Genomic DNA, 20273 nt, shown 5'->3' with positions numbered 1-20273 from the left:
GTACTGACTGATGGTTCGGCCCCATTCAACTTCTGGGTCTCTAAATTGTCCACGTGGCCAGAGCTAGCCTTTTATGCCTTGGAGGTGCTGGCCTGCCCGGCAGCCAGCGTTTTGTCTGAACGTGTATTCAGCACGGCAGGGGGCGTCATTACAGACAAACGCAGCCGCCTGTCTACAGCCAATGTGGACAAGCTGACGTTCATAAAAATGAACCAGGCATGGATCCCACAGGACCTGTCCGTCCCTTGTCCAGATTAGACATTAACTACCTCCCCATAACCATATATTATTGGACTCCAGGGCACTTCCTCATTCAATCCTATTTTTATTTTCATTTTACCATTATATTGCGATGCTACCCAAAGTTGAATGAACCTCTCCTCTGCCTGTGTGCTAGGCCTAAATATATGCCAATGGACTGTTGCAGTGGTGGCTGACATGAAGCCTGATTCTCTGCTATGACATGCAGACTAATTCTCTGCTGACATGAAGCCAGATTGTCTGTTACGGGACCTCTCTCCTCTGCCTGGGTGCTGGGCCTAAATTTATGACAATGGACTGTTGCAGTGGTGGCTGACGTGAAGCCTGATTCTCTGCTATGACATGCAGACTGATTCTCTGCTGACATGAAGCCAGATTGTCTGTTACGGGACCTCTCTCCTCTGCCTGTGTGCTAGGCCTAAATATATGCCAATGGACTGTTGCAGTGGTGGCTGACGTGAAGCCTCATTCTCTGCTATGACATGCAGACTGATTCTCTGCTGACATGAAGCCAGATTCGTCTGTTACGGGACCTCTCTCCTCTGCCTGGTGTGCTGGGCCTAAATATATGCCAATGGACTGTTGCAGTGGTGGGCTGACGTGAAGCCTCATTCTCTGCTATGACATGCAGACTGATTCTCTGCTGACATGAAGCCAGATTCTCTGTTACGGGACCTCTCTCCTCTGCCTGGGTGCTGGGCCTAAATATATGCCAATGGACTGTTGCAGTGGTGGGTGACGTGAAGCCTCATTCTCTGCTATGACATGCAGACTGATTCTCTGCTGACATGAAGCCAGATTGTCTGTTACGGGACCTCTCTCCTCTGCCTGTGGTGCTGGGCCTAAATATATGCCAATGGACTGTTGCAGTGGTGGCTGACGTGAAGCCTCATTCTCTGCTATGACATGCAGACTGATTCTCTGCTGACATGAAGCCAGATTCTCTGTTACGGGACCTCTCTCCTCTGCCTGGGTGCTGGGCCTAAATATATGCCAATGGACTGTTGCAGTGGTGGCTGACGTGAAGCCTCATTCTCTGCTATGACATGCAGACTGATTCTCTGCTGACATGAAGCCAGATTCTCTGTTACGGGACCTCTCTCCTCTGCCTGGGTGCTGGGCCTAAATATATGCCAATGGACTGTTGCAGTGGTGGCTGACGTGAAGCCTCATTCTCTGCTATGACATGCAGACTGATTCTCTGCTGACATGAAGCCAGATTCTCTGTTACGGGACCTCTCTCCTCTGCCTGGTGTGCTGGGCCTAAATATATGCCAATGGACTGTTGCAGTGGTGGCTGACGTGAAGCCTCATTCTCTGCTATGACATGCAGACTGATTCTCTGCTGACATGAAGCCAGATTCGTCTGTTACGGGACCTCTCTCCTCTGCCTGGGTGCTGGGCCTAAATATATGCCAATGGACTGTTGCAGTGGTGGCTGACGTGAAGCCTCATTCTCTGCTATGACATGCAGACTGATTCTCTGCTGACATGAAGCCAGATTGTCTGTTACGGGACCTCTCTCCTCTGCCTGTGTGCTGGGCCTAAATATATGCCAATGGACTGTTGCAGTGGTGGCTGACGTGAAGCCTCATTCTCTGCTATGACATGCAGACTGATTCTCTGCTGACATGAAGCCAGATTGTCTGTTACGGGACCTCTCTCCTCTGCCTGTGTGCTGGGCCTAAATATATGCCAATGGACTGTTGCAGTGGTGGCTGACGTGAAGCCTCATTCTCTGCTATGACATGCAGACTGATTCTCTGCTGACATGAAGCCAGATTGCTCTGTTACGGGACCTCTCTCCTCTGCCTGGTGTGCTGGGCCTAAATATATGCCAATGGACTGTTGCAGTGGTGGCTGACGTGAAGCCTCATTCTCTGCTATGACATGCAGACTAATTCTCTGCTGACATGAAGCCAGATTCTCTGTTACGGGACCTCTCTCCTCTGCCTGGTGTGCTGGGCCTAAATATATGCCAATGGACTGTTGCAGTGGTGGCTGACGTGAAGCCTCATTCTCTGCTATGACATGCAGACTGATTCTCTGCTGACATGAAGCCAGATTCTCTGTTACGGGACCTCTCTCCTCTGCCTGTGTGCTGGGCCTAAATATATGCCAATGGACTGTTGCAGTGGTGGCTGACGTGAAGCCTCATTCTCTGCTATGACATGCAGACTGATTCTCTGCTGACATGAAGCCAGATTCTCTGTTACGGGACCTCTCTCCTCTGCCTGTGTGTGCTGGGCCTAAATATATGCCAATGGACTGTTGCAGTGGTGGCTGACGTGAAGCCTCATTCTCTGCTATGACATGCAGACTGATTCTCTGCTGACATGAAGCCAGATTCTCTGTTACGGGACCTCTCTCCTCTGCCTGGGTGCTGGGCCTAAATATATGCCAATGGACTGTTGCAGTGGTGGCTGACGTGAAGCCTCATTCTCTGCTATGACATGCAGACTAATTCTCTGCTGACATGAAGACAGATTCTCTGTTACGGGACCTCTCTCCTCTGCCTGGGTGCCGGGGCCTAAATATCTGAGAATGGACTGTTCCAGTGGTGGGTGACGGGAAGCCAGATTCTCTGCTATGGAACCTCTCTCCAATTGATTTTGGTTAATTTTTATTTATTTAATTTTTATTTTAATTCATTTCCCTATCCACATTTGTTTGCAGGGGATTTACCTACATGTTGCTGCCTTTTGCAGCCCTCTAGCTCTTTCCTGGGCTGTTTTACAGCCTTTTTAGTGCCGAAAAGTTCGGGTCCCCATTGACTTCAATGGGGTTCGGGTTCGGGACGAAGTTCGGATCGGGTTCGGATCCCGAACCCGAACATTTCCGGGATGTTCGGCCGAACTTCTCGAACCCGAACATCCAGGTGTTCGCTCAACTCTAATCTTAACCCTTTCTACCCCGGGCCAGTTTTCACCCTCCTGTCCAGGCCATTTCTTGCAAATCCGACATTTGTCACTTTATGTGGTAATAACTTTAAAACGCTTTTACTTATCCAGGCCATTCTGAGATTGTTTTTTCATCACATATTGTACTTCATGACAGTGGTAAAATTGAGTCAAAACATTTCATTTTTATTTATAAAAAAAAATACCAAATTTACCAAAGTACACAGAGGGCACAGCACAGAGGGCATTACTGCTACAAAAGGGGCATAGAGGGCAATACTACTACAAAGGGACACAGAAGGCATTACTATTATTGAGGGAGCACAATGGGCATTACTACTGTGGAGGAGACACAATGGGCATTACTACTGTGGAGGGGGCACAATGGGCATTATTATTATAAAGGGGGGGCAATGGGCATTATTACTATGAAGGGGAAAAAGAGGTCATTACTACTATGAAGGTGCACAATGGGCATTGCTACTATGAAGTGGCACAGAGGGCGTTGTAACTGTTATTGGGGCACAGTAAGGGCATTATTACTAAGAAGGGGGCAAAGAGGTCATTACTACTATTAAGGGGCACAATGGGCATTGCTACTATTAAGGGGCACAGAGGGTATTGCAACTGTTATTGGGGCACATTAAGGGCATAACTACTTTGAAGGGGCACAGATAGGGTATTACTACTGTAAAAGGGGCACAATGACGACATAACCATTGTGAAGGGGACACAATGAAGGGATAAGTACTTTTAGGCGGCACAATGTGGACATAACTACTGTGAAAGTTGTACAGTGAGGGAATAAATACTGTGAAGGGCCACAGTGTGGGCACAACTACCATGATAGGGCACAATATGGGCATAACTACCGTGAGAGGGCACATATCTGGACAAAACTACTGTGAAGGTTGTACAATGAGGGCAATACTACTGTGAGCAGGTACAAACCGGATTCTAAAAAAGTTGGGACACTAAACAAATTGTGAATAAAAACTGAATGCAATGATGTGGAGGTGGCAAATGTCAATATTTTATTTGTAATAGAACGTAGATGACAGATCAAACGTTTAATCCGAGTAAATGTATCATTTTAAAGGAAAAATACGTTGATTCAAATTTTCACGGTGTCAACAAATCCCCAAAAAGTTGGGACAAGTAGCAATAAGAGGCTGGAAAAAGTAAATTTGAGCATAACGAAGAGCTGGAAGACCAATTAACACTAATTAAGTCAATTGGCAACATGATTGGGTATAAAAATAGCTTCTCAGAGTGGCAGTGTCTCTCACAAGCCAAGATGGGTAGAGGATCACCAATTCCCACAATGTTGCGCAGAAAAATAGTGGAGCAATATCAGAAAGGTGTTACCCAGCGAAAAATTGCAAAGACTTTGCATCTATCATCATCAAGTGTGCATAACATCATCCGAAGATTCAGAGAATCTGGAACAATCTCTGTGCGTAAGGGTCAAGGCCGTAAAACCATACTGGATGCCCGTGATCTCCGGGCCCTTAAACGATACTGCAGCACAAACAGGAATGCTACTGTAAAGGAAATCACAGAATGGGCTCAGGAATACTTCCAGAAACCATTGTCAGTGAACACAATCCACCCTGCCATCCGCCGTTGCCAGCTGAAACTCTACAGTGCAAAGAAGAAGCCATTTCTAAGCAAGATCCACAAGCTCAGGCGTTTTCACTGGGCCAGGGATCATTTAAAATGGAGTGTGGCAAAATGGAAGACTGTTCTGTGGTCAGACGAGTCACGATTCGAAGTTCTTTTTGGAAATCTGGGACGCCATGTCATCCGGACCAAAGAGGACAAGGACAACCCAAGTTGTTATCAACGCTCAGTTCAGAAGCCTGCATCTCTGATGGTATGGGGTTGCATGAGTGCGTGTGGCATGGGCAGCTTGCATATCTGGAAAGGCACCATCAATGCAGAAAAATATATTCAGGTTCTAGAACAACATATGCTCCCATCCAGACGTCATCTCTTTCAGGGAAGACCCTGCATTTTTCAACAAGATAATGCCAGACCACATTCTGCATCAATCACAACATCATGGCTGCGTAGGAGAAGGATCCGGGTACTGAAATGGCCAGTCTGCAGTCCAGATCTTTCACCTATAGAGAACATTTGGCGCATCATAAAGAGGAAGGTGCAACAAAGAAGGCCCAAGACGATTGAACAGTTAGAGGCCTGTATTAGACAAGAATGGGAGAGCATTCCTATTTCTAAACTTGAGAAATTGGTCTCCTCGGTCCCCAGACGTCTATTGAGTGTTGTAAGAAGAAGGGGAGATGCCACACAGTGGTGAATTTGTTGACACCATGAAATTCAGATTCAACATATTTTTCCCTTAAAATGGTACATTTTCTCAGTTTAAACTTTTGTTCCTTGATTTATGTTCTATTCTGAATAAAATATTAGAAGTTGGCACCTCCACATCATTGCATTCAGTTTTTATTCACGATTTGTATAGTGTCCCAACTTTTTGGGAATCCGGTTTGTACAATTTTTATTGGGGGGGTGCCACCCTAGGCACGCCACTGTCCACTGGTATCTCTGGGCTACAACTTTGATGTGAGATGAATGAAGAGACATAGCTGATTACTTCACTCTTTATCATTATCTAAAAATTGTAGGCACAAACTAAAAAAAACCAAACATATACAGTAAATCAAAACTTGATTCAAACAATAGGTTGTTTTATGACACTACGTACATCCCCTTTAAGTTGTTGGCCAAGTTTCCACATACATGTATGAAGTACGGTTATTAATATCAGACTGGTAGAGGCCTGACTTCCAGCACCCCTCACAATCAGCTGTTTGAACAGCCCACAGCGCTTGGACGAATCTTGTAGCCTCATCACAGTATACCAAGCACAGCACCATACATTGTATAGCGACAAATGCAGGACTAATGTGTGTCCCCCTCTGTGAAGTGGACATAGAAATTAGAAAAAGAGCAAACAGCATATAAATAGATTTCAGTGAATAACTCAGTGGCTGTACTAAATTTTTAATTACATGCAAATGCAAAAGGATCCAGATCCAGGTGTTGATTTGAAACTGTGGAATATTTTTTTGTGGGACAACCCCTTTAATGAAAGTTCATCAATGTAAAATCAAGCCAAATCATTATGTACAATACATACTATGTAAATTGGGCTGGAAACAACAGAATGCATTTTGAGGAAAGTAACACAGTTTTTTTTATGAAATTTCACACAGTCACCAGTTATATACAACACCAAACTTGCCTGTTTTCGTTCTTCTGAGTTTAATAAGAGATATCGAGGATCAAACACGATTTTATGCAGCTCTTTTTCCCATGTGGAGAATGCAGACACCTGCGGAGCATTCAAAACAGTTTGTTCCATTATAAACATTTTTTTCATCTTCCTTCTTGCTATAGTTTGCTGACACTTTAATGAACTTGAGAAGCAGCTAATTAGATCGTTCAGTGCAGAGTACCGGGAAGACTTACTAGTTGTTAGGGAAGAAATGTAAATATTTAAAACAATACCCGAGTCATTGCAGGAAAAAAATTCTCATCATTATATTAAAATCTGAAGTTTTTTTTTTAGAATAGTTTTGATATAATTCATTGCAGAGTAATTCCACTCATATTACTGATGTAGCAGAGTTAAGAATATCAATCGGTTGTTGTAGAATATCAGGGTTTAAATCTGGCACTGCTTCTATTATCGCTCTTATCTGCCCTTCTTTCCACTTGGTCAAGCTTCTGGCATTTTTTTTACAGTGTTGTTTGCAGCCCTATTCTTACTGTCATATTATAGCATCTATTTTCTCCTAATTAAAGTCAGATACTAATAAATGTATTTTTTTTCTAAACTGGTTACATTTGACTGCAGTTTTCTTCTTTTTTTTTTTTGTAAATGATTATGGTATGGCCACATGGACCACAGGAACCTATAGACTGGAGACAACTCACTGACCAATTAGAGGATGTTGTGGGCATGCTCTATAACAAATGTAGAGGTCATTGTGCAGCGAGGGGGAGGAGTTGAGCTGTGACCATCCACAATTGTCATGAGTAGAGATGAGCAAAGTTTTCAAAAATTCGTTTTGGACGCTTCAACAAATTTTTTTTTAAAAATTCATCAATCACAAAGCGTGTTAAATCAGCTATATTCCGGCCTGCAGGAAGAGCGTATCTCGGTGTACATCACTGTGCAATGCAGCAACATGCATAGCTAGACCTTTCTGGTAGTGAAACAGTTACTGTGATAGGCAGATGGACACCCCAATAACAGTAGAACTAGACAGCTTATTCACCCCAATTTGAGAATCAAAGGCTAATCTATTTAATTTTATAGTACACAAGGTGGACACCCCAATAACAGTAGACAGCTTATTCAGCGTATTCACCCCAATTTGAGAATCAAGGCTTAATAGAATTGCTTTTCTATTAAACAAGGTGGTCAATATTTAATTAGATAACTGTGTCCTACACAGGGATTGATGCAAACTGCAGTCTCCTATGGATCGCTTCAGCTACAGATTACAGTCCCTGCACTGTCCCTGAAGTCTCCCTATGCTCTCCCTACAGTGTGTAAAAACTCTCCCTACAATCTTCCTAAACTGTCCCTGCACTGTCCCTGCTCTCTCCCTATCTAATATTCCACAATTAAAATATTTTAACAACATTGTCCCTAGCATTTGTCACATCTCTCCCCATGCTCATCTCACAATGAAATAGCAGAGACCGCGTGGAATGAGGCTTTTAAAGGGCTGTGACATCACAGGGGTTGCCTAGCTGTTGCTTGGCTGTCTGCATGGCATTATAGGTGATCTTGTGTTCCCGGGCTTCTTACTTTCACTTTGTCACAAATGTAGCCGCCATTTGGGAAAAATACGATTCGTTACCACGAAGCATAAGAAATTCTGATTTGAATCGAAATTCAGATCGAATTCCACTTTGGATGCTTCAATTTGCTCAGCACATGAGCCCTGAATCTGACATAGAGGTTTAAACAATTTACAAAAACATTGTAACTATCGTATGTAGTTATATAGCAGTTTTATTATAATTCTACTGGCAATATAGAATTAAAGAGTTTTTTTGGGAGTAGAATATTATGACCTATACTCAGATTAAGTCATTAAAGCCCCTGAGGCCCCTGTGCTATGGTGAAAGCGGTGGCTTCCTTACAGCACTTAAAAGACAGCACCATATAATGTACAGTGTCTGTTCTTGGTATTGCAACTGGGACTCACTCATTTGAATGGGACTGAGCTGCATATAGGCCATGTAACCAATAATAGTGACACAACTGGCCCATGAAGATACCACAGGCAGCTCCCATTGATCCAGTGGCATGCCTAAGGTGTTTGGCACCCGTGATGGGTCCTTTCTCTGGCACCCCCATAATAATTTAAATAATTGCACCCCCTCACTGTAGTTTTGCCCTCATTGTACAACCTTCACAGTAGATTTGTCCAGATATGTGTACCCTCATGGTAGTTATGCCCATACTGTGCCCCCTCACAGTACTTATGCCCTCATTGTACAACTTTCATAGTAGTTATACCCACATTGTGCCCCCCTACAGTACTTATCCCTTCTTTGTGCTTCAATATTTAGTCCCTCATTGTGCCCCCCCACAGTAGTTATGCACTATCTGTGCCCCTTTCACAGTAGTGCACCACCTTCACAGTTGTGATGTCATCTTTGTGCCCCCTTCGGAGTAGTTATGCCCTCTCTGTGTCCACATAACAGTTATGCCCCTTCACAGTAGTAATGCCCTCTGTGCTCTTTCACAGTAGCAATGCCGGTTGTGCCCCATTCACAGTAGTAATGCCCATTGCACCCCTTCACAGTAGTTATGCCCACTCTGTGCACCACAACAGTTATGCCCACCCCTTCACAGGAGTAAGGCCCTCTGTGCCCCCATTCATAGTAGTAATACCCATTGTGCCCCTTCATAGTAATAATCCCCATTGTGATGCCTTCATAGTAGTAATGTTCTCTGTGCCCCCTTCATAGTAATAATGTCATCTTTGCCCCTTCATGATAATAATGCCCATTGTGCCCCCTTCATAGTAATAATGCCCTCTGTGCTCTCTTCATAGTAATAATAATGCCCATGTGCGCCATTTATAGTAGTAATGCCCTTTGTGCCCTCTTTGTAGTAGTAATGCCCATTTTGCCCCTTCATATTAGTAATGCCCATTGTGCCCCCTTCAGAGTAGTAATGCCCATTGTGCCCTCTTCAGAGTAGTAATGCCCATTGTGCCCCCTTCATAGTAATAATGTCCATTGTGCCCCTCCATACTAGTAATATCTATTGTGCCACCTCCATAGTAGTAATTTCATTTTTGTCCCCATTGTGTTAAGAAAAAAAAACAGTAACTACTTACCTTGTCCCATTCCTGATGCTCACATCCAGCTCTCCCCTTCAGACACAGATCACTCTACAGCAATGTGTGGGAGGGGCACAGGTAGATTCTCAGGCTGCAGGATGTTCCCACACAGGCCAGCAGTGTGTTCTGTATCTACAGGCTGAATAGTGGAGCAGGGAGCAAAAGGCCTGATGAAAAGAAGGAGTGTGGGGAGCTGAGTGATAAGACAGTCAGTGAGTGATAGGACCGCAGCTTCCCAGTGCTCCAGCAATGAGCGCTTCCATTTGTATTGATGGAAGCACTCATTGCTTCTGGGCTCTGGCACCCTCCTGACAGCAGGCACCCAGGGCAGACTGCACCCCCTCCCCCCCACCCTCGGCATGCCACTGCATTGATCAGATATTGATGACCTGTCCTGTGGATCAATATTGTACTCCTAGAAAATGCCATTAACTGAAATTGTGCAATTTCCATCGGGTCTGGCAGCTTTGAAGCATATTCCAAACTAAATCAGTAGGCAGCTACAAGCTGGCCCAATTAAAAATTATACCAAACATGTAACTAGATGAACATGCCTACCCCTCTCTCAAGAAGCATGTTCCTAAAGCATATCATCCGATCCTCCAAAGGGGGCACTGATTTTATGGATGATGATTTTTCATCTTCCTCTTCAACTTGATCAATGGCATGCGAATCTTCTGTCCTGTAAAAAAAAAAGAAAATAATACTTTAGCAAACCATTGTTATAATTTTATAACATAAGGTCAGATATATATATATATATATATAGTAACTGTTCCTTTAGGACATAGATATGTCCCTAAGGACATATGGACTTTACAGAAGGACCCCCTTGTATTGGCAGGAGCAGAGAGAGCTGCTGCAAAACTAAGTTCCCTCACTCAGGAAACACATTCTCTTTTTTAGTGGCCTCTGTAAGAGAAATATGTGGCCAAAGGCAAGCTCCCCTTGTGAATACAGCCAATTTATGAGAATTTCTGCTGTTAAAACCATAGAAAACCATTGGGGAAGAGAATATCCTAAATCCTAGGGATTCATTTTAAATAAACAATTTTAGGAGCCCGCTTTGGCTCTGAAACGCGTAGGTTACGGTCTTTTGTCCTACGGAGGCCACTATACTCGCACCAGGTGACGTCACCGCAGGCAGGTTTCCCGGGTAACGGATCAAGCTCCCTCACGCCAGCGCGTGCTTCCGCCGGGGCCGCGCTGCCATTTGACAGGAGAGCAAGAAGAGCGCCGCAATCTCAAAAAGACATTAACATCTGTATAAAAAGAACCCAGACGAAGCAGCACAGTGGAGCATCGACAGCGGGATCACTTTGGAGTAAAGAACGAGCAAGGTACTGAGGGTAGGGACTATAGCAGTACTAACCATTGACTAACCATTTTTACCATCCTAGCAGCACACTACCTGGTGACTCAGACTGGCACTAGATAACAGTGCAAACTCCAAGGACTAGCTGATTGTTATTGTGCACCAGCGCTTGTGTCTTTTATCACCTACTGGTGATATAATTTCCTCTTATATTTTATGGTAGTATTGCAGTATAAGAAATTGATTTATCTTCAAAATATCTGGACCAGCTGGTAACCCTAACTTGGCCCCACACCTACTCTGTACAAAATTTAAAGGGGCTGTACAAGATCGCCGATTTCTTCCAAAAATGCTGATACACGTCTACGGATGGTGTGTATTGCAGCTCAGCCCTATTAATTTTAATGATGCTGAGCTGCAATAGTCAATGCAGTCCATGGATACAAGTGGCACTATTTTTTGAAAAAAGCTCAAACATCTAATCTGTCAGTTCCTTAAAGGGGTTGTCCTACCTGGGACATTTATGGAATATCGCTTGGATGATAGATAGAGGTCCTAACTCTGATACTTGCTCCTGTTTCCAGATTGGGACGCTAAAGTGACAGCAAGACGCACATGTGCAGCCACCCTACATTCAGCCTTATAGGAGTCCTGAAACTTCTAATCATTATCTTGGCTATTTTCTAAAGCCCCATAGTGGTGAACGAAGGGGTGGCTGTGCTTGCACGGCTTTCTCTTCATTCATTGCTATGGGTCATCTGAATATGCCCACTTGAAGAGGAATGGAGAGGATGGAGAGGATGCCGTGCATTTGATGTTTGTTGTCCCTGTTTGTAGCACTGTTTTTGGAAAAAAATTATAAGAACTGGTTTTCAAATCCTGGAAACCCCTTTAAATAATAAAGTAACCTGCTCTTAGACCTAAATATTTTTATTCTTAAATTGTGCCAAATATTTATTCTGCAAGTACCTTAGAAAAACAGTATTATATTTTCATGTCTAGCATGTAATACGTTGGATCAAGTTTTACTATAGTCGGCTCGTGCAGCTTTAAGAGAAGCTTCACAAGGAAAGGTATTTTTTATGTAATCCATAAAAGGTTGCATAAATAGTTTTAGTGAGCTCTAGAGGTCCGGCTTAGATCCCCTGACCACTTTTCTTGAATAGAAATGAGGAATCACTTCAGCTTCACTTTCCATATATTATTCATGGATTTGCAGCCACAGAAGAATGATACAGTATATGATGTAGTGTGCTCTGATTCTGGAAACAAGCTTTATTCAACCATAGGCTCATTTATCAAGAGCTGCCGTCACTAGAACTCCTTACCTAGAAATTTATGTCCATAAAAATTGGCAAATCAATAATTTTGCTTATGTTATTATTTACAATGGTTGATAGGGATTCCCTTGAAAGTACGGCTGAACAGATTGGCTGCTTAGGTACAATATAAATATGCAAGTGAAGAAACAACATTTTTTACATTATTCGTCATGACGAGACTTAATTCAGCTATACTTAATAAATCCATCTCAAAATCTCTGTATAATGTATCAATGGAAGTAAAAAAGTTTTGGATCCAGGCTGCTACGCTCACTGATGACTGTTTACAACTGTAGCAATAACGCATCTGTAGAAAGTTATATATATTATTGAGTGCCCATGTGGGCGCCAATATGTAGGGAGAACAAAAAGACTTTTAAAAAAACGCATCTCCGAACATATTACGAATATTAAAAAGGGCCTAGAGACACACACACTATCTAAACATTTTAAGTTGATGCATAATAAAAATCCTGCAGGTATGAAATTCGCCGCAATCGATAAGGTGGACAAAGGATGGAGAGGAGGGGACCACATAAGTAAAATGTCCAGACTAGAGTCCCAACGTATATATGAATTGAATACATTGATGCCGGGTGGATTGAATGCAGAGTTCGAGTTGTTCGGATTTCTGTGAAAATTGGTGGATGTCCCCCGTGGACGGCAAAACCCCTGCAGGTTTTCTCTCTCCTGGGGGGTTCGGCCCTTCGCGGGGGACCTCCACCCGTCATCTTATCCCCATTTTGGGAAGATTCAATCCACCATTGATTCTAAATGATGAAGAACAACAAAATAGTTAAAAAATGTATTGAAAAAAAATTATTGAAAAATAAAATAAATTAATATTTAAAATAAAAGAACAAATAATAAAAAAGCATTGAATAATGATTTTTCGTTGGGAACGTGTGAATAATGAATATGATCCCCAGATGACATGTGTTCACTAGGACATTGAAGAATGAGAGACTAAATAGTATTGAGAGTAATATTGGATTCGGTTTTTAGGGGGTTAAAAGCCTCTTTTCCAGTCTCTGGGAACAAAGAAAAGAGTAACCTGTATCAATCTAGTGCTGGTTTATTTTAAAGGTATTACACCCGGATATACACATCTGATAGGGTGAATAATGGGGAGATTTATATATAATTTGTTACTTAAATCCCTCCGATTAATAATGAATAAACCTGAACTACATAGATATTGCAGGAATGTCTTCAGGTTAACGTGGTTGAAAGTGAATTGAAACATAATACATTAGCCCATGATTGTATTGAATATATAGGTTGTCGAGTATTAATGTGTATAAAGGAGAATTCAGTTTTAATGAATGAGTTTTTATGGATAAATAGGTTGAAATCCACAAAAAATGGACTAAAATCCGTACCAGTTTTTGAGGAAAATTAGGAGGATCAACACCAGTTTGAGCAATTTGAATCATTAAGGGCTCTATAAAAGCAGACATTTGTGGGGGAGTCACTACCACTGAGGAAGGGGCAAAGTACCCCGAAGCGCGTTTGGTGAAGAGACCCCCTGATCGATCGTAAGAAGTATAAGCTGGAGCTACCAAGGCTGGGTTGCACTTTAAATTACCCAAGGATTCCGCAACTTGTTAAACCCTGACACGCCGGCGGCTACAAACACAAAGCACGAGGATACAAGGTATCGTGTCGCAGGACAGCCGACGAGGGGAAAGGCACTGTGAGTCCCAGGGCTTGCCAGCTCTAAGTAACTACGGAGCGGCAGCCAGAGGACCAGAGTGACACCGGAACGAAAGCCTTGCAAACATACAGCTACGGCAGGAGTAGTGAGGAGCGCTTGGATCAGAAGATTACCGATCAAGAAAATTACATTGCACAGTGAGTAAAAGCGGGACGCCGCGAGTATACTCATTCAGGTGTATTATATTGACTGCAGTATCTTAAATCTTCTCAAAGAGAATATTAGTGTGGACTCTGACTTTATTGCGATAATATTGCTTGCAACTACATGACCATTAGCAGCAAGAAGCCAGGATTCCATCGTTCTTCCATTTCTATGGACTGGTCACTGTTTTAGCGCTATTGTGGCAATATTTAATATATATATTATTTTTTTATTATTTTTATTTTTTGTGTTGTATTTTTAGGTAGTATTTTTATATTTTAGCAATTCTATTCAAGTCCATTTGATGGTTTTAATATGATTATGCGTTTATCTACCAATCAATTATATGTATAATAAAGTGTTTGATTCACCATAAAGTGAGAGTGCCCAGTATTTCTATTTCTATATATTCAATTGTCAGAGGAAGGGCGGATCCACTTTACTGGGAGCACCTCCACCTGATTTTCCTTCATTCCTGTGCGTCACATTAGCATATTCTTTGTAGAAAGTTAATTTTGTTCGTCCCTACCCTTGCTCTGAGCAACATATTCTGAAATGTGTGGCATGATTTACAAACTTAAAAAGAAATAACTAAAAACTCATCCCTCTAAGTTAAAAGGTTGTCCCAAAGCCCAAGAACTTTTGCAAGGTGGCTGGACAGAGTTTGAACCTAAAAAACCTCCAACTTACCTTTTCAAGGGATCCCGGTTCCAGAGCCCTGGCCCCTGTCTATGCTGTTTTCGGTCTCCACAGGCCAGTTACTGAGCCTTAGCAGGGACATAGCCTGAGAGGCACATGCTGAGGATTAATACCATGCATGCACACATCACCACTGATGCCATTAATTGACCAGCAACTGTGCCACAGTCATGGCGTGTGGATGATACATAATGCCTCCAACCCAGCAGAGACCTGAAGAATGAGGGCCATTCATGCCATAGCGCTATACATATGAAAAGGGTATACATACATACATAATAAAGACAATGGCACTAAGCATGAACAAGACGAGTTACAAACTGGTACAGAAGGAGAGAGGGCCCTGCCCGTGAGGGCTTACAATCTACAAGTTGAGGGAAGCGTGGATGCGGTAGATGTTTTTGAGTAGGTGGAGGCAGGTGGTGGGAAGGGTTTGGATGTGTGGTCGCAAGGAGAGGGCAGAATCCAAGGTCACTCCAAGAGCAGACTTGGTTGACAGGGGAGAGTGCGCAGCCATTGATCGTGATAGATAGTTCTGTTGGGGGTGTTGAGCAAGATGGGGAAAGATGATGAATTCTTTTTTATCCATGTTAAGTTTTAGAAAGCGAGAGAAGAAATAGGAGGATATGGAAGATAGGCATTGTGGGATTTTGGTTAGTAAGGTGGTGATGTCTGGACCAGAGAGGTAGATTTGTTTGTCATCTACATAAAAGTGATACTAAAAGCCATGGGACTCAATGAGCTGTTCCAGCACGAACGTGTAGATAGAGAAAAGCAGGAGTCCTAGGACAGAGCCTTGCAGGACACCAACAGAGCGGGAATGAGACAAGGAGGTGGTGTGAGAGTGGGAGACGCTAAATGTCCAGTCTGTGAGGTATGATCCAGGAGAGGGCCAGGTCTGTGATGCCAAGAGATTAGAGAATTTGTAACAGAATGGAGTGGTTGACAGTGTCAAAGGCAGAAGACAGGTCAAGGAGAAGGAGGACAGAGTAATGTTTTTTGGTTTTGGCTGTTAGTGGGTCAATGGTGACTTTGGTAAGGGCAGTCTCAGTTGAGTAGTTGAGTAGTGGGGTCGGGTCAAAGAGGGAGCAGGAGGAGAGGTGAGAGTACAGTTCAGAATGGACATGTTGCTCAAGTAGCTTTGAGGCATATGGAAGAAGTCATATGGAGAGATAACTGGACAATAAAAAAGTAAAGGCTTTTTGAGGATGGGTGTAATGGTAGCATGTTTAAAACCAGAGAGGGAAACACCAGAGGTTAGTGATAGGTTAAAAAGATGTGTTAGGGCTGGGATAAATACTCTGGTGAGGTTAGGGATTAGGGATGAGTTGATTAGGGCTGTGGGACAGGGAAGATATGAGAGATGAGAAGTAGGCCTAAGTTTGCATCAGTGAGTAAGAATTTGAAAATGAGGAGGGATTGCTTGTATGTGGTGAAGTGATCCTTAGTGGGATTTCTTCCATCACCGCTCAGCAGCCCTGGAAGCTTGTCTGAGTTTTTTGGTCAGATTGGTGTGCCAGGGTTGTCTGTTGATTTTTTGGGTTTTGTTGTGTGTCAGGTCCAGAGCTGTACTTATTGTGGTGTTATACAGGGGGTGGCAGTATCTGGGTCTTGGAGGGAACAAATAGTAGAGAGTGGCAGAAGAGAGTCACAAAGCAAGCGAAAGTCGAGATGCTTAAAGTTCCTGCAGGGGTGTGTTAGTGTGTGGACAGGGGAAGCAGCAGAAGAGACCAGTGAAGAGAAGGTGAGTAGATTGTGGTCGGATAGGGGAAGATGCGAATTAGAAAGGTTAGATAGTGAGCAGGGGGGTGTAAATATAAGATCCAGAGTGTGACCATCTCTGTGGGTGGTAGCGGAAGACCACTGTGAGAGGCCGAAGGAGGAAGAGAGTGATAGGCGTTTAGAGGCGGCTGAGTGGCAGGTGTCAATGGGGATGTTGAAGTCACACATAATGATAGTGGGGATGTCGGCAGAAAGAAAGTGTAGGGGCCAGGTGTTAGGCATAATAGCTTCCCCAGCTGCCTTGCAATAGGTTTGGGTTTTGGACAACCCTTTAAAATGATGCAAAACGGATTACCTCACAAGCTCCATCAGTCTTCTAAAGTGGTTATAGAGCCTGTCAACTGCCCGCTCTTGGCCGATAACCTCCCCCACAACTAGGACTTTATGGAGCTGCATTGTGTTTATTGATACTGATGAAAAACTGTTAAAATCCAGTGGAATGAGCAGATCTCGGTGAAGAAATGGATGAAACATCATCAGCTTGAAGGATAGATTTAATTGTAGAAGTAAATACAGCAAAGAAGAAGAAACAATCTGGCAAAGGAAATTCTCAAGGGTCATGAGACTGGAATAAGTCACAAAGCTCATGCAATGTTTGGCTTTCCATGTAATCTGAAGTAGGTCCAAACAGGAAGCAAGATGGCTTCCATTAGTATTCACACTGACCATCTTTGAAATGAGCAAGTATGAGTGGTACCTGTGATTAAATCTATACCTATCTGCTCCCTAAAGCTCCTTTTCGGCTCTATAGCTTCAGGGCTGTCTTCACTGGACTTTCAGTCCCCACCTGTAAACTTCTGCATGGATGAGGTCACATGCTCTCCAATTACTGGACTCAGCGTGACATGTCTGTAAGTGACATGTGACCTATCAGTGATGTGCCACTTGGGGACACGTCACTGCTAAGTTCAGTAATTGGCTGCATCAGAGTACATTACCCTGTCCTTGTGGAAGTTAACAGGCAGGGACTGAAAATCCAATTAAGACACTATGATTTTTTTTTATATTAACACCTACCCAACATCCACCATACACATACAGTAGATGCTGGGTCTTTAAACACGGTGGCCACTCAGGAGCTGTTCAAGCACCATAGCCAGAGGTTACTTCTTCTATCAGACAGGAGACACCTGGTGGCAGAATTTTGATAGGAGACAACTCCGATTATTGACTTTTATCCACTTCAGATGCTTACAGTCCATTGCGACCATAGCATCTGAGTGATTTTTTAATGGGAGCAGAGTGTCCCTGGTGATCACCTTTCAATTACTATAGCAGCCTGGGGCCTTTTGAAAGCTTTGCAGACTGCCAAAGTAAAGTCCCTTATTAAGCTTTGCATGAGGAAGGGCTTAATAGGAACACAGTGATATTCCCATAGACTGCAATGATAAACCATTGCAGTCTATTATATAAGCAATCTAGTGATCGGATGTTGAAGTTCCCTAAAAAACAAAAAGAATAAAAAATTCAAATAACCCCTATTTTCCTTTATTACAAATTAAAATTAATAAATAATAAAAAATAATAATAATAATTGCTATCGCCTTGTCTAAAAATGTTCAAACTATAAACCCTTCCAACTGCTGTGACGTATTGGTACGTCACAGTGGCTGATGTGATGTATGGAGTAATATAGCAGGCACCAAGATGGAATGATGGGAAATAACGATCATGCCGAACCCTGTTATTTAACCCCTCAGATACCGCAATCAACACTGATCTCGACATCTATGAGGTAAGGCAGAGGAATGCGGCTCCCTCTGCCTTCCGATCTGAGTCCCCGCAGTGAAATCATGGGAGTCTGATTGGTTACCATGATAGAATGGACGCTTTTGAAGCTTTTCAGGCCTGCCATGTACACTCACCTAAAGAATTATTAGGAACACCATACTAATACGGTGTTGGACCCCCTTTTGCCTTCAGAACTGCCTTAATTCTACGTGGCATTGATTCAACAAGGTGCTGATAGCATTCTTTAGAAATGTTGGCCCATATTGATAGGATAGCATCTTGCAGTTGATGGAGATTTGAGGGATGCACATCCAGGGCACGAAGCTCCCGTTCCACCAAATCCCAAAGATGCTCTATTGGGTTGAGATCTGGTGACTGTGCGGACCATTTTAGTACAGTGAACACATTGTCATGTTCAAGAAACCAATTTGAAATGATTCGAGCTTTGTGACATGGTGCATTATCCTGCTGGAAGTAGCCATCAGAGGATGGATACATGGTGGTCATTAAGGGATGGACATGGTCAGAAACAATGCTCAGGTAGCCCGTGGCATTTAAACGATGGCCAATTGGCACTAAGGGGCCTAAAGTGTGCCCAGAAAACATCCCCCACACCATTACACCACCACCACCAGCCTGCACAGTTGTAACAAGGCATGATGGATACATGTTCTCATTCTGTTTACGCCAAATTCGGACTCTACCATTTGAATGTCTCAACAGAAATCGAGACTCATCAGACCAGGCAACATTTTTCCAGTCTTCAACAGTCCAATTTTGGTGAGCTCGTGCAAATTGTAACCTCTTTTTCCTATTTGTAGTGGAGATGAGTGGTACCCGGTGGGGTCTTCTGCTGTTGTAGCCCATCCGCCTCAAGTTTGTGCGTGTTGTGGCTTCACAAATGCTTTGCTGCATACCTCGGTTGTAACGAGTGGTTATTTTAGTCAACGTTGCTCTTCTATCAGCTTGAATCAGTCGGACCATTCTCCTCTGACCTCTAGCATCAACAAGGCATTTTTGCCCACAGGACTGCCGCATACTGGATGTTTTTCCCTTTTCACACCATTCTTTGTAAACCCTAGAAATGGTTGTGCGTGAAAATCCCAGTAACTGAGCAGATTGTGAAATACTCAGACCGGCCCGTCTGGCACCAACAACCATGCCACGCTCAAAATTGCTTAAATCACCTTTCTTTCCCATTCTGACATTCAGTTTGGAGTTCAGGAGATTGTCTTGACCAGGACCACAACCCTACATGCAATAATAAAGCAACTGCCATGTGATTGGTTGACTAGATAATCGCATTAATGAGAAATAGAACAGGTGTTCCTAATAATTCTTTAGGTGAGTGTATAACTCCCTGAACTGTGCAAAAAAGCAAAGCTCAGCAGGGAATGTGTCAAAATTCTATTCACCCTAATAGATCTCTATTTGGGTGAATAGGACAAGGGATCAAAATATCTTAGGTTTTAGCCCCCTAAGGTGGTTAAAAGTTAATACTATAAAAGTAAAAAAAAAAAAAAAAAGAACATTAAAGATTAAATCATCCCTTCCCCAATTTTACATATATTTTCCATATATTTTTTTTTTCAGCTTCCCACTAGATCATATGGAATATTGAGTAGTGCCGTGAGAAAGTTCAACTTCTCCCACAAAAATCAAGCCCAGATTGGATTATGTGAACAGGAAAATAGGTTATGGCTACTGGAAGGCAGGGAGGTAAAAATGTTAATGGAAATGGCTGAATCAGAAAGGGGTTAATGAAGAACTGTCAGGCAATTGTCATAAAATATCACATCACAAATTCATTTTAATAATTTATATACTTTAAAGCTCCACTGGGGATGATACTTGTGACCCCACATTTCACAATTTTTCCTTGGGTGTCCTCCTAGTCTTTACTCATCAGTGTTTCACTTCTGTACTTCATATTCATGTTTGTTTAAAAAAAAAAATAAAAAATCTAATTAAATCTCTGAAATATAAGACATCACCCTTAAGTTTCAC

At 42.9% G+C, this 20273-nt stretch overlaps 1 protein-coding gene across 1 annotated transcript in view; it reads right to left on the bottom strand.

The window, feature by feature from the left end:
* The window catches only part of LOC122931883 (transcription elongation regulator 1-like protein), a 148875-nt gene that overhangs the window by 85001 nt on the left and 43601 nt on the right, over window positions 1-20273 (bottom strand). The window contains exons 6-7 of the mRNA XM_044285939.1: window positions 10115-10238; window positions 6430-6519 (exon numbers count right to left, since the gene is read on the bottom strand). Coding sequence (XP_044141874.1) covers window positions 6430-6519; window positions 10115-10238 — 214 coding nt within the window. The remainder of the gene's footprint in view (window positions 1-6429; window positions 6520-10114; window positions 10239-20273) is intronic.

This window comes from Bufo gargarizans, chromosome 3 (assembly GCF_014858855.1).
Source record: "Bufo gargarizans isolate SCDJY-AF-19 chromosome 3, ASM1485885v1, whole genome shotgun sequence".
Taxonomy (NCBI): Eukaryota; Metazoa; Chordata; class Amphibia; order Anura; family Bufonidae; genus Bufo; species Bufo gargarizans.
Note: the sequence above shows the minus strand (reverse complement) of the source record. Positions and strands in the feature narration are given on the sequence as shown.